General features: G+C 49.2%; 1 protein-coding gene across 1 annotated transcript; it reads left to right on the forward strand.

Annotated features, from left to right (window-relative positions):
* The first annotated feature begins 169 nt into the window (after positions 1-169).
* On the forward strand, positions 170-12,530 carry mogat3a (monoacylglycerol O-acyltransferase 3a). Its single transcript, XM_088073183.1, has 9 exons — positions 170-535; positions 3,171-3,349; positions 3,544-3,604; positions 6,952-7,095; positions 8,032-8,162; positions 10,080-10,123; positions 10,270-10,360; positions 10,449-10,557; positions 11,456-12,530. Exons 1-9 carry the CDS (start codon positions 442-444, stop codon positions 11,608-11,610), a joined length of 1,008 nt encoding a protein of 335 aa, XP_087929309.1. The 5' UTR covers positions 170-441; the 3' UTR covers positions 11,611-12,530.
* The last annotated feature ends 372 nt before the right edge of the window (positions 12,531-12,902 follow it).

Genomic DNA, 12,902 nt, shown 5'->3' on the forward strand with positions numbered 1-12,902 from the left:
ACATTGAATCTAACTTCATATTTTACTCTAATATTCTGTAAATATTTTTACTTTAAACTTTATTTTCTTTATCGTGAACTCCTCATGACCGTGCACGCGCTCCCGACATGTGTCGTCAAGCGCTCTGATTGGCCGAGAGGATTCCACCAGGAGGAGTGTTCCGTACGCGTGCGCAGAAGAGGAGGGACGGGGCGCGTGTTTGTGAAGTTTTGGGGGAAGTTTGGTGTCCGTAAGGACAGTCACTCAGAGCTTACATTTAATAAAGAAATCAGTGTTAATTACTGCTGCAACACCTGTCAACACACAGACAAACAGAGGGACAGAGGGACACACAGAGGGACACACGAAGACAGGGACAGACAGAGAGTAGCTCCGACATCCAGGCGGAGGCAACGGGAGGTCACAGCGCTCTAAGCCGGGACAAGGAGCGCAACCGCCGGCATGAAGGTGGAGTTCGCCCCGCTGAACATCCCGCTGCGGAGGAGACTCCAGACCGCCGCGACTCTGCAGTGGGTCTTCAGCTTCCTGGCTCTAGGTACCTGTCTGTCTGCCCACCTGTCTGTCTGCCCACCTGTCTGTCTGCAGTGGGTCTTCAGCTTCCTGGCTCTAGGTACCTGTCTGTCTGCCCACCTGTCTGTCTGCCCACCTGTCTGTCTGCAGTGGGTCTTCAGCTTCCTGGCTCTAGGTACCTGTCTGTCTGCCCACCTGTCTGTCTGCCCAACTGTCTGTCTGCAGTGGGTCTTCATTGTCTGGGCTTTAGGTGCCTGTCTCCCTCTGACCACCTGTCTGTCTGCTCACCTGTCTGTCTGCAGTGGGTCTTCAGCTTCCTGGCTCTAGGTACCTGTCTGTCTGCCCACCTGTCTGTCTGCAGTGGGTCTTCAGCTTCCTGGCTCTAGGTACCTGTCTGTCTGCCCACCTGTCTGTCTGCCCACCTGTCTGTCTGCCCACCTGTCTGTCTGCAGTGGGTCTTCAGCTTCCTGGCTCTAGGTACCTGTCTGTCTGCCCACCTGTCTGTCTGCCCACCTGTCTGTCTGCAGTGGGTCTTCAGCTTCCTGGTTCTAGTTACCTGTCTGTCTGCCCACCTGTCTGTCTGCCCAACTGTCTGTCTGCAGTGGGTCTTCATTGTCTGGGCTTTAGGTGCCTGTCTCCCTCTGACCACCTGTCTGTCTGCTCACCTGTCTATCTGCAGTGGGTCTTCAGCTTCCTGGCTCTAGGTACCTGTCTGTCTGCCCACCTGTCTGTCTGCCCACCTGTCTGTCTGCAGTGGGTCTTCAGCTTCCTGGCTCTAGGTACCTGTCTGTCTGCCCACCTGTCTGTCTGCCCACCTGTCTGTCTGCAGTGGGTCTTCAGCTTCCTGGCTCTAGGTACCTGTCTGTCTGCTCACCTGTCTGTCTGCCCACCTGTCTATCTGCAGTGGGTCTTCAGCGTCCGGGCTCTAGGTACCTGTCTGTCTGCCCACCTGTCTGTCTGCCCACCTGTCTGTCTGCAGTGGGTCTTCAGCTTCCTGGCTCTAGGTACCTGTCTGTCTGCCCACCTGTCTGTCTGCAGTGGGTCTTCAGCTTCCTGGCTCTAGGTACCTGTCTGTCTGCCCACCTGTCTGTCTGCCCACCTGTCTGTCTGCAGTGGGTCTTCAGCTTCCTGGCTCTAGGTACCTGTCTGTCTGCCCACCTGTCTATCTGCAGTGGGTCTTCAGCTTCCTGGCTCTAGGTACCTGTCTGTCTGCCCACCTGTCTGTCTGCAGTGGGTCTTCAGCTTCCTGGCTCTAGGTACCTGTCTGTCTGCCCACCTGTCTGTCTGCCCACCTGTCTGTCTGCAGTGGGTCTTCAGCTTCCTGGCTCTAGGTACCTGTCTGTCTGCCCACCTGTCTGTCTGCAGTGGGTCTTCAGCTTCCTGGCTCTAGGTCCCTGTCTGTCTGCCCACCTGTCTGTCTGCCCACCTGTCTGTCTGCAGTGGGTCTTCAGCTTCCTGGCTCTAGGTACCTGTCTGTCTGCCCACCTGTCTGTCTGCAGTGGGTCTTCAGCTTCCTGGCTCTAGGTACCTGTCTGTCTGCCCACCTGTCTGTCTGCCCACCTGTCTGTCTGCAGTGGGTCTTCAGTGTCTGGGCTTTAGGTGCCTGTCTCCCTCTGACCACCTGTCTGTCTGCTCACCTGTCTGTCTGCCCACCTGTCTGTCTGCAGTGGGTCTTCAGCTTCCTGGCTCTAGGTACCTGTCTTTCTGCCCACCTGTCTGTCTGCCCACCTGTCTGTCTGCAGTGGGTCTTCAGCTTCCTGGCTCTAGGTACCTGTCTGTCTGCCCACCTGTCTGTCTGCAGTGGGTCTTCAGCTTCCTGGCTCTAGGCACCTGTCTGTCTGCCCACCTGTCTGTCTGCAGTGGGTCTTCAGCTTCCTGGCTCTAGGTACCTGTCTGTCTGCCCACCTGTCTGTCTGCCCACCTGTCTGTCTGCAGTGGGTCTTCAGCTTCCTGGCTCTAGGTACCTGTCTGTCTGCCCACCTGTCTGTCTGCCCACCTGTCTGTCTGCAGTGGGTCTTCAGCTTCCTGGCTCTAGGTACCTGTCTGTCTGCCCACCTGTCTGTCTGCCCAACTATCTGTCTGCAGTGGGTCTTCAGTGTCTGGGCTTTAGGTGCCTGTCTCCCTCTGACCACCTGTCTGTCTGCTCACCTGTCTATCTGCAGTGGGTCTTCAGCTTCCTGGCTCTAGGTACCTGTCTGTCTGCCCACCTGTCTGTCTGCCCACCTGTCTGTCTGCAGTGGGTCTTCAGCTTCCTGGCTCTAGGTACCTGTCTGTCTGCCCACCTGTCTGTCTGCCCACCTGTCTGTCTGCAGTGGGTCTTCATTGTCTGGGCTTTAGGTGCCTGTCTCCCTCTGACCACCTGTCTGTCTGCTCACCTGTCTATCTGCAGTGGGTCTTCAGCTTCCTGGCTCTAGGTACCCGTCTGTCTGCCCACCTGTCTGTCTGCCCACCTGTCTGTCTGCAGTGGGTCTTCAGCTTCCTGGCTCTAGTTACCTGTCTGTCTGCCCACCTGTCTGTCTGCAGTGGGTCTTCAGCGTCCGGGCTCTAGGTACCTGTCTGTCTGCTCACCTGTCTGTCTGCCCACCTGTCTGTCTGCAGTGGGTCTTCAGCGTCCGGGCTTTAGGTGCCTGTCTCCCTCTGACCACCTGTCTGTCTCTCAGCTCAGTGCTGTCTCGCAGCCTTCGTCCTCCTGGCTCTCTCTGATTGGTGGGTTCTGGCGGTGCTGTATGCCGGTTGGCTGTGGTTGGACGGGGACACGCCGTCCTCTGGGGGTCGGAGGTCACAGTGGATCAGGAGCTGGAGCGTCTGGGAATATTTCAGGGACTACTTTCCTCTGACCGTGAGTTTATTGATCGTCCATCATTTCACTGATCTGAATGATTATTGGTTATTGATAATTTATTATTGATTATTTGTTATTGATCATTTATTATTGATTATTTGTTATTGATCATTTATTATTGATTATTGGTTATTGATGGGTGATTATTGGTTATTGATTGATGATTTTTGGTCATGGATTTGTTTCTGCAGCTGGTTAAAACTGTGGACCTGGACCCAAAACACAACTACATCTTTGGATTCCATCCACACGGTGAGACACACACCTGTCTGTCTGTCTCTACGCCTGTCTGTCTGTCTCTACACCTGTCTGTCTGTCTCTACGCCTGTCTGTCTGTCTGTCTGTCTCTACACCTGTCTGTCTGTCTGTCTCTACGCCTGTCTGTCTGTCTCTACGCCTGTCTGTCTGTCTGTCTGTCTCTACACCTGTCTGTCTGTCTGTCTCTACGCCTGTCTGTCTGTCTCTACACCTGTCTGTCTGTCTCTACACCTGTCTGTCTGTCTCTACACCTGTCTGTCTGTCTCTACGCCTGTCTGTCTGTCTGTCTGTCTCTACGCCTGTCTGTCTGTCTCTACGCCTGTCTGTCTGTCTGTCTCTACGCCTGTCTGTCTGTCTGTCTCTACACCTGTCTGTCTGTCTCTACGCCTGTCTGTCTGTCTCTACACCTGTCTGTCTGTCTGTCTGTCTCTACACCTGTCTGTCTGTCTGTCTGTCTCTACGTCTGTCTGTCTGTCTGTCTCTACACCTGTCTGTCTGTCTGTCTCTACGCCTGTCTGTCTGTCTCTACGCCTGTCTGTCTGTCTCTACGCCTGTCTGTCTGTCTGTCTGTCTCTACACCTGTCTGTCTGTCTGTCTGTCTCTACACCTGTCTGTCTGTCTGTCTCTACACCTGTCTGTCTGTCTGTCTCTACGCCTGTCTGTCTGTCTCTACGCCTGTCTGTCTGTCTGTCTCTACGCCTGTCTGTCTGTCTGTCTCTACACCTGTCTGTCTGTCTCTACATCTGTCTGTCTGTCTGTCTCTACACCTGTCTGTCTGTCTCCACACCTGTCTGTCTGTCTCTACGCCTGTCTGTCTGTCTGTCTGTCTCTACACCTGTCTGTCTGTCTCTACGCCTGTCTGTCTGTCTCTACGCCTGTCTGTCTGTCTGTCTCTACACCTGTCTGTCTGTCTGTCTCTACGCCTGTCTGTCTGTCTGTCTCTCTGTCTGTCTGTCTGTCTGTCTGTACCCCTGTCTGTCTGTCTGTCTGTCTCACGCCTGTCTGTCTGTCTGTCTGTCTCTACACCGGTCTGTCTGTCTGTCTCTACGCCTGTCTTTCTGTCTCTCCGTCTGTCTGTCTGTCTCTCCGCCTGTCTGTCTGTCTGTCTGTCTCTACACCTGTCTGTCTGTCTGTCTCTACACCTGTCTGTCTGTCTGTCTCTACGCCTGTCTGTCTGTCTCTACGCCTGTCTGTCTGTCTGTCTCTATGCCTGTCTGTCTGTCTGTCTCTACACCTGTCTGTCTGTCTGTCTGTCTCTACACCTGTCTGTCTGTCTGTCTCTACACCTGTCTGTCTGTCTCCACACCTGTCTGTCTGTCTCTACGCCTGTCTGTCTGTCTGTCTGTCTCTACACCTGTCTGTCTGTCTGTCTCTACGCCTGTCTGTCTGTCTCTACGCCTGTCTGTCTGTCTCTACATCTGTCTGTCTGTCTGTCTCTACACCTGTCTGTCTGTCTGTCTGTCTCTACACCTGTCTGTCTGTCTGTCTGTCTCTACGCCTGTCTGTCTGTCTCTACGCCTGTCTGTCTGTCTGTCTCTACGCCTGTCTGTCTGTCTCTACGCCTGTCTGTCTGTCTGTCTCTACGCCTGTCTGTCTGTCTGTCTCTACACCTGTCTGTCTGTCTGTCTCTACATCTGTCTGTCTGTCTGTCTCTACATCTGTCTGTCTGTCTGTCTCTACACCTGTCTGTCTGTCTGTCTCTACCTCTGTCTGTCTGTCTCTCCTTCTGTCTGTCTGTCTGTCTCTACACCTGTCTGTCTGTCTCCACACCTGTCTGTCTGTCTCTACGCCTGTCTGTCTGTCTGTCTGTCTCTACACCTGTCTGTCTGTCTGTCTGTCTGTCTGTCTCTCTGTCTGTCTGTCTGTCTGTCTGTCTCTACACCTGTCTGTCTGTCTGTCTCTACGCCTGTCTGTCTGTCTCTACGCCTGTCTGTCTGTCTCTACGCCTGTCTGTCTGTCTGCCTGTCTGTCTGTCTGTCTGTCTCTACACCTGTCTGTCTGTCTGTCTCTACGCCTGTCTGTCTGTCTCTACGCCTGTCTGTCTGTCTGTCTCTACACCTGTCTGTCTGTCTCTACATCTGTCTGTCTGTCTGTCTCTACACCTGTCTGTCTGTCTGTCTGTCTCTACACCTGTCTGTCTGTCTGTCTGTCTCTACACCTGTCTGTCTGTCTGTCTCTACGCCTGTCTGTCTGTCTCTACGCCTGTCTGTCTGTCTGTCTCTACGCCTGTCTGTCTGTCTCTACGCCTGTCTGTCTGTCTGTCTCTACGCCTGTCTGTCTGTCTGTCTCTACACCTGTCTGTCTGTCTCTACACCTGTCTGTCTGTCTGTCTCTACATCTGTCTGTCTGTCTGTCTGTCTCTACACCTGTCTGTCTGTCTGTCTCTACACCTGTCTGTCTGTCTGTCTCTACGCCTGTCTGTCTGTCTCTACACCTGTCTGTCTGTCTGTCTGTCTCTACGCCTGTCTGTCTGTCTCTACGTCTGTCTGTCTGTCTGTCTGTCTCTACGCCTGTCTGTCTGTCTGTCTGTCTCTACGCCTGTCTGTCTGTCTCTACGCCTGTCTGTCTGTCTGTCTGTCTCTACACCTGTCTGTCTGTCTGTCTCTACACCTGTCTGTCTGTCTCTACGCCTGTCTGTCTGTCTGTCTCTCCATCTGTCTGTCTGTCTGTCTCCCCACCTGTCTGTCTGTCTCTACACCTGTCTGTCTGTCTCTACGCCTGTCTGTCTGTCTGTCTGTCTCTACACCTGTCTTTCTGTCTGTCTGTCTCTACACCTGTCTGTCTGTCTGTCTCTACGCCTGTCTGTCTGTCTGTCTCTACACCTGTCTGTCTGTCTCTACACCTGTCTGTCTGTCTGTCTGTCTCTACACCTGTCTGTCTGTCTCTACACCTGTCTGTCTGTCTGTCTGTCTCTACACCTGTCTGTCTGTCTGTCTGTCTCTACATCTGTCTGTCTGTCTGTCTCTACACCTGTCTGTCTGTCTGTCTCTACGCCTGTCTGTCTGTCTGTCTCTACGCCTGTCTGTCTGTCTCTACACCTGTCTGTCTGTCTGTCTCTACGCCTTTCTGTCTGTCTGTCTCTACGCCTGTCTGTCTGTCTCTACGCCTGTCTGTCTGTCTGTCTGTCTCTACATCTGTCTGTCTGTCTGTCTGTCTCTACGCCTGTCTGTCTGTCTCTATACCTGTCTGTCTCTACACCTGTCTGTCTGTCTCTACACCTGTCTGTCTCTCAGGTGTGCTGCTGACCTGTCTGTCTCTAAAGTGTGCCGGTTACCTGTCTGTCACTCCACCTGTCTGATGCTCTGCTGACCTGTCTGTCTCTCCACCTGTCTGTCTCTCAGGTGTGCTGGTGGCAGGGGCGTTTGGGAACTTCTGTACAGAAGCGACGGGTTTCTCTCGTCTGTTTCCTGGTCTCAGGTCTCACCTGCTGATGCTGCCGTTCTGGTTCAGAGTCCCGTTCTTCAGAGACTACATCATGTGTGGAGGTACACACACCAGTCTGTCTGCACACCTGTCTGTCTGTCCATTAGCTGTGTGATCTGTTTCCATTCGTCCTGCTTGGTTCTGTCACTGGTTGAAAACTCTCTTGTGTTCAGGTTCTTTGGTCCAGACAGGAAAGTTTGGTCCATGCTGCACTCTAGTATCCAGATGTATTCAGGCACGCTTCATAAAACCAAAAGTATCTCTGAGTATTTTCAGTATAAACTCTGACCAGCTGCTGCTGGTTGGATGTTCAGTAAAACACATGACACACGGTGCAGGCTGTGCACCATAGACAGTGTGCGTTTGTGCGTTTTGACCCACAATGTGATGATCACCTGGTCTGTTTACGGCAACACGGTTCAGTACGATCAGCTGACGGTTTGATCTCAGCTGTCTTCTTCTGTGGTGCTCGGCAGTCAGAGCGCTCGTGGTGACGTCAGGTCAGAAATGGTACGGTCCACTGCGGGGGGGTCCGAACCGTTTTTAAAGATTCTGAAAGGAACAAATATTCTGTGTTTGTACGTACCACAGGTGAGATGAATTCAAGCCCCCACCTGTTGGTTTTACCTCCTGTGGCCCCCGAGGCCCCTGTGTCCCATGAGGTGGACTGTCCAGTCGGAGCCTGTCTCTGGGAAGACACCTGTTGTGTCCCTGGTCTCGTCCTGTCGGTCATGAACTCGCAGCTCCCGTCCCTCTCTGTCTATGTCAGAGGACACGGTGTCAAAGGTCACAGCAGGAGGACGCTCCCTGCTGTCTCCTGATTGGCTGCTGCAGCAGAGTCACATGATTCAGTTTCATCACTGATCCAGAGACAACCAGAGCTCAACTTGTCCCTCCGTCTCTGTCTCTCCGACTGTCTGTCCCTGTCTCTCTGACTGTCTGTCCCTGTCTCTCTGTCCTCTCTGTCTGTCTCTCTCTCGCTGTCCTCTCTGGCTCAGGTCTGGTGTCTTCCTGTAAGTCCAGTCTGTCTCACCTGGTCAGTCGTCCTTCAGGAGGAAACGTCGCTGTCATCGCGGTGGGCGGAGCTCAGGAGTCTCTGGACGCTCGACCAGGAGCTTTAACCCTTCAGGTACAGTTATTAGTTTTATCTATTTCTGTTTTAATCTATTATTAGAATTATCTGTTGATTTTTATTATATAATTTTAGTATTATCTATTTATTATATTATCTATTATTAGTATTATCCATTTATTTATATTGTCGATTGATTTTGCTATCTAATATTAGTATTATCTACTTATATTTATTATCTATTATTAGTATTAGCTACTTATTTTATTATATTATTAGTGTCTATCTATTTATTTTATTATCTAGTTTTTTATTATTAGTAGTATCTATTTACTCTGCTTTATAATGTATATCTATCTGTATCCATATGTGTATATATATGTACACACACACACACACACACACACACACACAGACATGCATATATGTGTGTATATATGATAATTATATAAACTTAGGAACTATTTGTGTCAGCAGAACCAAAAAAATCATTAATTAAACAAACAAATCATAATCTCGTCGCTTATTTCTGTTAACTAATAAAAGACGCTTTTACAGCTGTTGTATAAAAACAATATCACACTGGAGGAGGTGAAGTTGGACTGAATATCATCACGGCTGTGATTATCCTCTACTGCCGAGTCACAGCCGAGTCACAGCCGAATCACAGCCGAGTCACAGCCAAGTCACAGCCAAGTCACAACCAAGTCACAGCCGAATCACAGCCGAATCACAGCCGAGTCACAGCCGAATCACAGCCGAATCACAGCCGAATCACAGCCGAGTCACAGCCGAGTCACAACCAAGTCACAGCCGAGTCACAGCCGAATCACAGCCGAGTCACACCCGAATCACAGCCGAATCACAGACGAGTCACAGCCGAATCACAGCCGAGTCACAGCCGAGTCACAGCCGAATCACAGACGAGTCACAGCCGAATCACAGCCGAGTCACAGCCGAGTCACAGACGAATCACAGCCGAGTCACAGCCGAATCACAGCCGAGTCACACCCGAATCACAGCCGAATCACAGACGAGTCACAGCCGAATCACAGCCGCGTCACAGCCGAGTCACAGCCGAATCACAGCCGAGTCACAGCTCAGTCACAGCCGAATCACAGCCGAGTCACAGCCGAGTCACAGCCGAATCACAGCCGAGTCACAGCCGAGTCACAGCCGAATCACAGCCGAGTCACAGCCGAGTCACAGCCGAATCACAGCCGTATCACAGCCGAATCACAGCCGAGTCACCGCCGTCTATGATGTTATGGCTATGGCGGGCCACTATAGTCTCATTTGTCCCCCCATAGTCTCATTTGTCCCCCCATGGTCTCATTTGTCCCCCCATGGTCTCATTTGTCCCCCCATAGTCTCATTTGTCCCCCCATGGTCTCATTTGTCCCCCCATGGTCTCATTTGTCCCCCCATGGTCTCATTTGTCCCCCCATGGTCTCATTTGTCCCCCCATGGTTTCATTTGTCCCTGCATCGTCTTGGTTATTAAAGAGAAACACTGAATGATGTGAGGGTCTAGGGGCAGAGGGATGGTGCCTGCTGTACAGCCCTCTGAGGTAAACCATGTTTTGTGACGATTGGCTCTATAAATAAAACTGACGTGTACGATAACTACCACAGAGGCCAACCTGTGAACACGGACACACGCGATCAACACGGTTTTTGTTTCCCTTCTGTTGTTCTTCATGATTGTTTTTACTTGTTGTTTCAGTCCCTGTTTGTTTGTTTGTTTGTTTGTTTTACTGCCTGTATTAGAGAGTTGTATTATGGGATTTATGCAAATGATTGTCTTACGTCTGACATCATTCGGTTTTGAGAAGAGATGCCCACGTTTCATCTCTTGATGGATTAATTAATCAATCAATCAGTCGCTGTGGTAACAGTCTGTCGGGGTTTATGTATGACTGTCTAACATTAGATTAAAATAAATATTGACTACACGTTTGTTTTATTGTTTCAGGTCCGACACAGGAAGGGCTTCATCAAACTGGCGCTCAAACACGGGTGGGTGGAGATTACTGAGGGGGCGGGGCTATGATGGGCGGGGCTATAATCAGCACACTGACTGAGGGTGTGTGTGTGTGTGTGTTTCATGTTGAATCAGACTCACCTGTCCGTGTGTGTGTGTGTGCGTGTGTGTGTGCGTGCAGAGCTCACCTGGTTCCCGTATTTTCTTTCGGAGAGAACGAGCTGTTTGATCAGATGGAGAATCCCAGCGGCTCTCCGCTCAGGAGGCTGCAGGTCAGAGGTCACATGATGCAGGTCACATGATAACAGCACACTGTAAAGTTCTGTCACGTGTTCTAATCATGTCGTCTTGTGTGACCAGAACCGGCTGCAGAGCATCATGGGAGTGGCCATGCCCCTGTTTCACGCCAGAGGAGTTTTCCAGTACAGCTTCGGACTGATGCCCTACAGGAAGCCCATCCACACTGTCGGTATGAACGCAATCCTAAACTAACCTTCAAATAACCTTCAAACAACCTTAAAATAACCTTTAACTAAACTTAAACTAATATTAAAATAACCAACAAATAATTGTCAACTAACCTTCACAAACATAAGATTAACCTTGAACTAACCTTAAATTAACTTTAGATTAAACTTAAATTAACCTTAAATTAACTTTAGATTAAACTTAAATTAATCTTAAATTAACTTTAGATTAACCTTAAACCCACATTGAAATAATGTTTGATTTACCATAAACTAATCTTAAACTAATGGAAGATGAACCTTAAACTTACCTTAAAATATCGTAAGATTGACCTTAAATTGACCTTAAAGTCCGGTAAAGTGAGTTCAGAGTTTTGTTTCCAAACACTTTGTAAATGTTGGAAGCTGATTGTTGAATCATGTTTCAAAGATCTTTACTTTAAAGTACTGAACTGTGGAGTTAGACGGTCGACTGTTTGGGCCTAAAACCGTATCTCATGACGCACTGGAGCTACACTCAGCATGGCCCCGCCCCCGACCACGAGGCGGTATAAAAACCATCAGCGTCATTAGCATAGTCCCGTGAGTGGGCGTGGCCTCCGCTCCTCCAGCGGACACGCCCCCAGCGTTTCAGATCAGAGAATACTGAGCGTTTCTTCACGATTTGAGACCTTTTTTTAATACTTTGCGATTTTTTTGGTCATTCAGATTTGGTCAGGTGTTTAATCTTTCTGTGATGTGACAAACTCAGAACACGTTTAATTATCACTTCACCCGGACTTTAAACTCATGTTAGATAAACCTTAACCTAATGTTAGAATAACCTTAAATTAACCCGAAACCAACCTTAACCACGGATGACCCAGTGGTGGGTGTGACGTGTTCTCCGTGTGTTCCCAGTGGGGAGGCCGATCCCAGTGGTCCAGACTCCCAGTCCAACAAGTGAGGACATCGAGCGTCTCCATAAAGTTTACCTGCAGAGTCTCACCGAACTCTTCGAGCAGCACAAACACACCTACGGCCTCCAGGAGAACCAGCACCTCACCTTCACATGACCTTCACATGACCAGCACTTCACCTTCACATGACCTTCACATGACCGGCACTTCACCTTCATATGACCTTCACATGACCAGCACTTCACCTTCACATGACCTTCACATGACCTGCACCTCACCTTCACATGACCTTCACATGACCTTCACATCACCTTCATATGACCTTCACATGACCAGCACCTCACCTTCATATGACCTTCACATGACCAGCACCTCACCTTCACATGACCTTCACATGACCTTCACATGACCAGCACCTCACCTTCATATGACCTTCACATGACCAGCACCTCACCTTCACATGACCTTCACATGACCTTCACATGACCTTCACATGACCAGCACTTCACCTTCATATGACCTTCACATGACCGGCACTTCACCTTCACATGACCTTCACATGACCGGCACTTCACCTTCATATGACCTTCACATGACCGGCACTTCACCTTCATATGACCTTCACATGACCGGCACTTCACCTTCATATGACCTTCATATGACCTTCACATGACCGGCACTTCACCTTCATATGACCTTCATATGACCTTCACATGACCGGCACTTCACCTTCACATGACTTTTGCATGACGTTACATAAACACCTTTATGACTGTCAGATCTCATGAATTTAAAGGAAACTTTATTTCTGTTGACGGCTTAAAGTTTTTTTGTTAACAGGTTAAACTTTACTTATGTTGGCGATTTAAACTTTACTTCTGTTGATGATTTAAACTTTATTTCTATTTAAACTTTAAACAGTGGTGACAGTTTGTGTGACGGTGCGTTTAACAACGAGGTAAATATGAGCCTTTGCTCTGTAATAATCACCCGACGATGTAACGATGATTGACAGGTGGGTCATGCTGAGGCCTGTTGTGACATCACAGTGACATCACAGTGACATCACAATGACATCACAGTGACAATAAAAGATCCAGAGGAAGAGGTCCACTCTGATTGGTTAATTTTATCACCAAAATAAATAATGAAACAAAAGTTTAAATTAAAGGAGAAGAAGTCGATACAACTTCTCCACATTCAGCTCTGAAACGCAATAAAAAAGACGTCTGAATGTTTGAGTCACTTTTTAATCACATTTCGAGAAACATTCACAAACTTTGTCAGATTTATTCTGTCATAAAACATAAAAATGTTACGTGTTACATCTAAACGTCAAATGTGAAATCTAAAAGCTAAATGTTTTATCAGAATGTTAAATATATCTAAATATTAAATCTAAATATTAAATGTTATATATAAAATTTTAAATCTAAACGTTATATATT

This window comes from Plectropomus leopardus, chromosome 23 (assembly GCF_026936395.1).
Source record: "Plectropomus leopardus strain MGB_pleo_1.0 chromosome 23, ASM2693639v1, whole genome shotgun sequence".
In the NCBI taxonomy this organism is placed as follows: Eukaryota; Metazoa; Chordata; class Actinopteri; order Perciformes; family Serranidae; genus Plectropomus; species Plectropomus leopardus.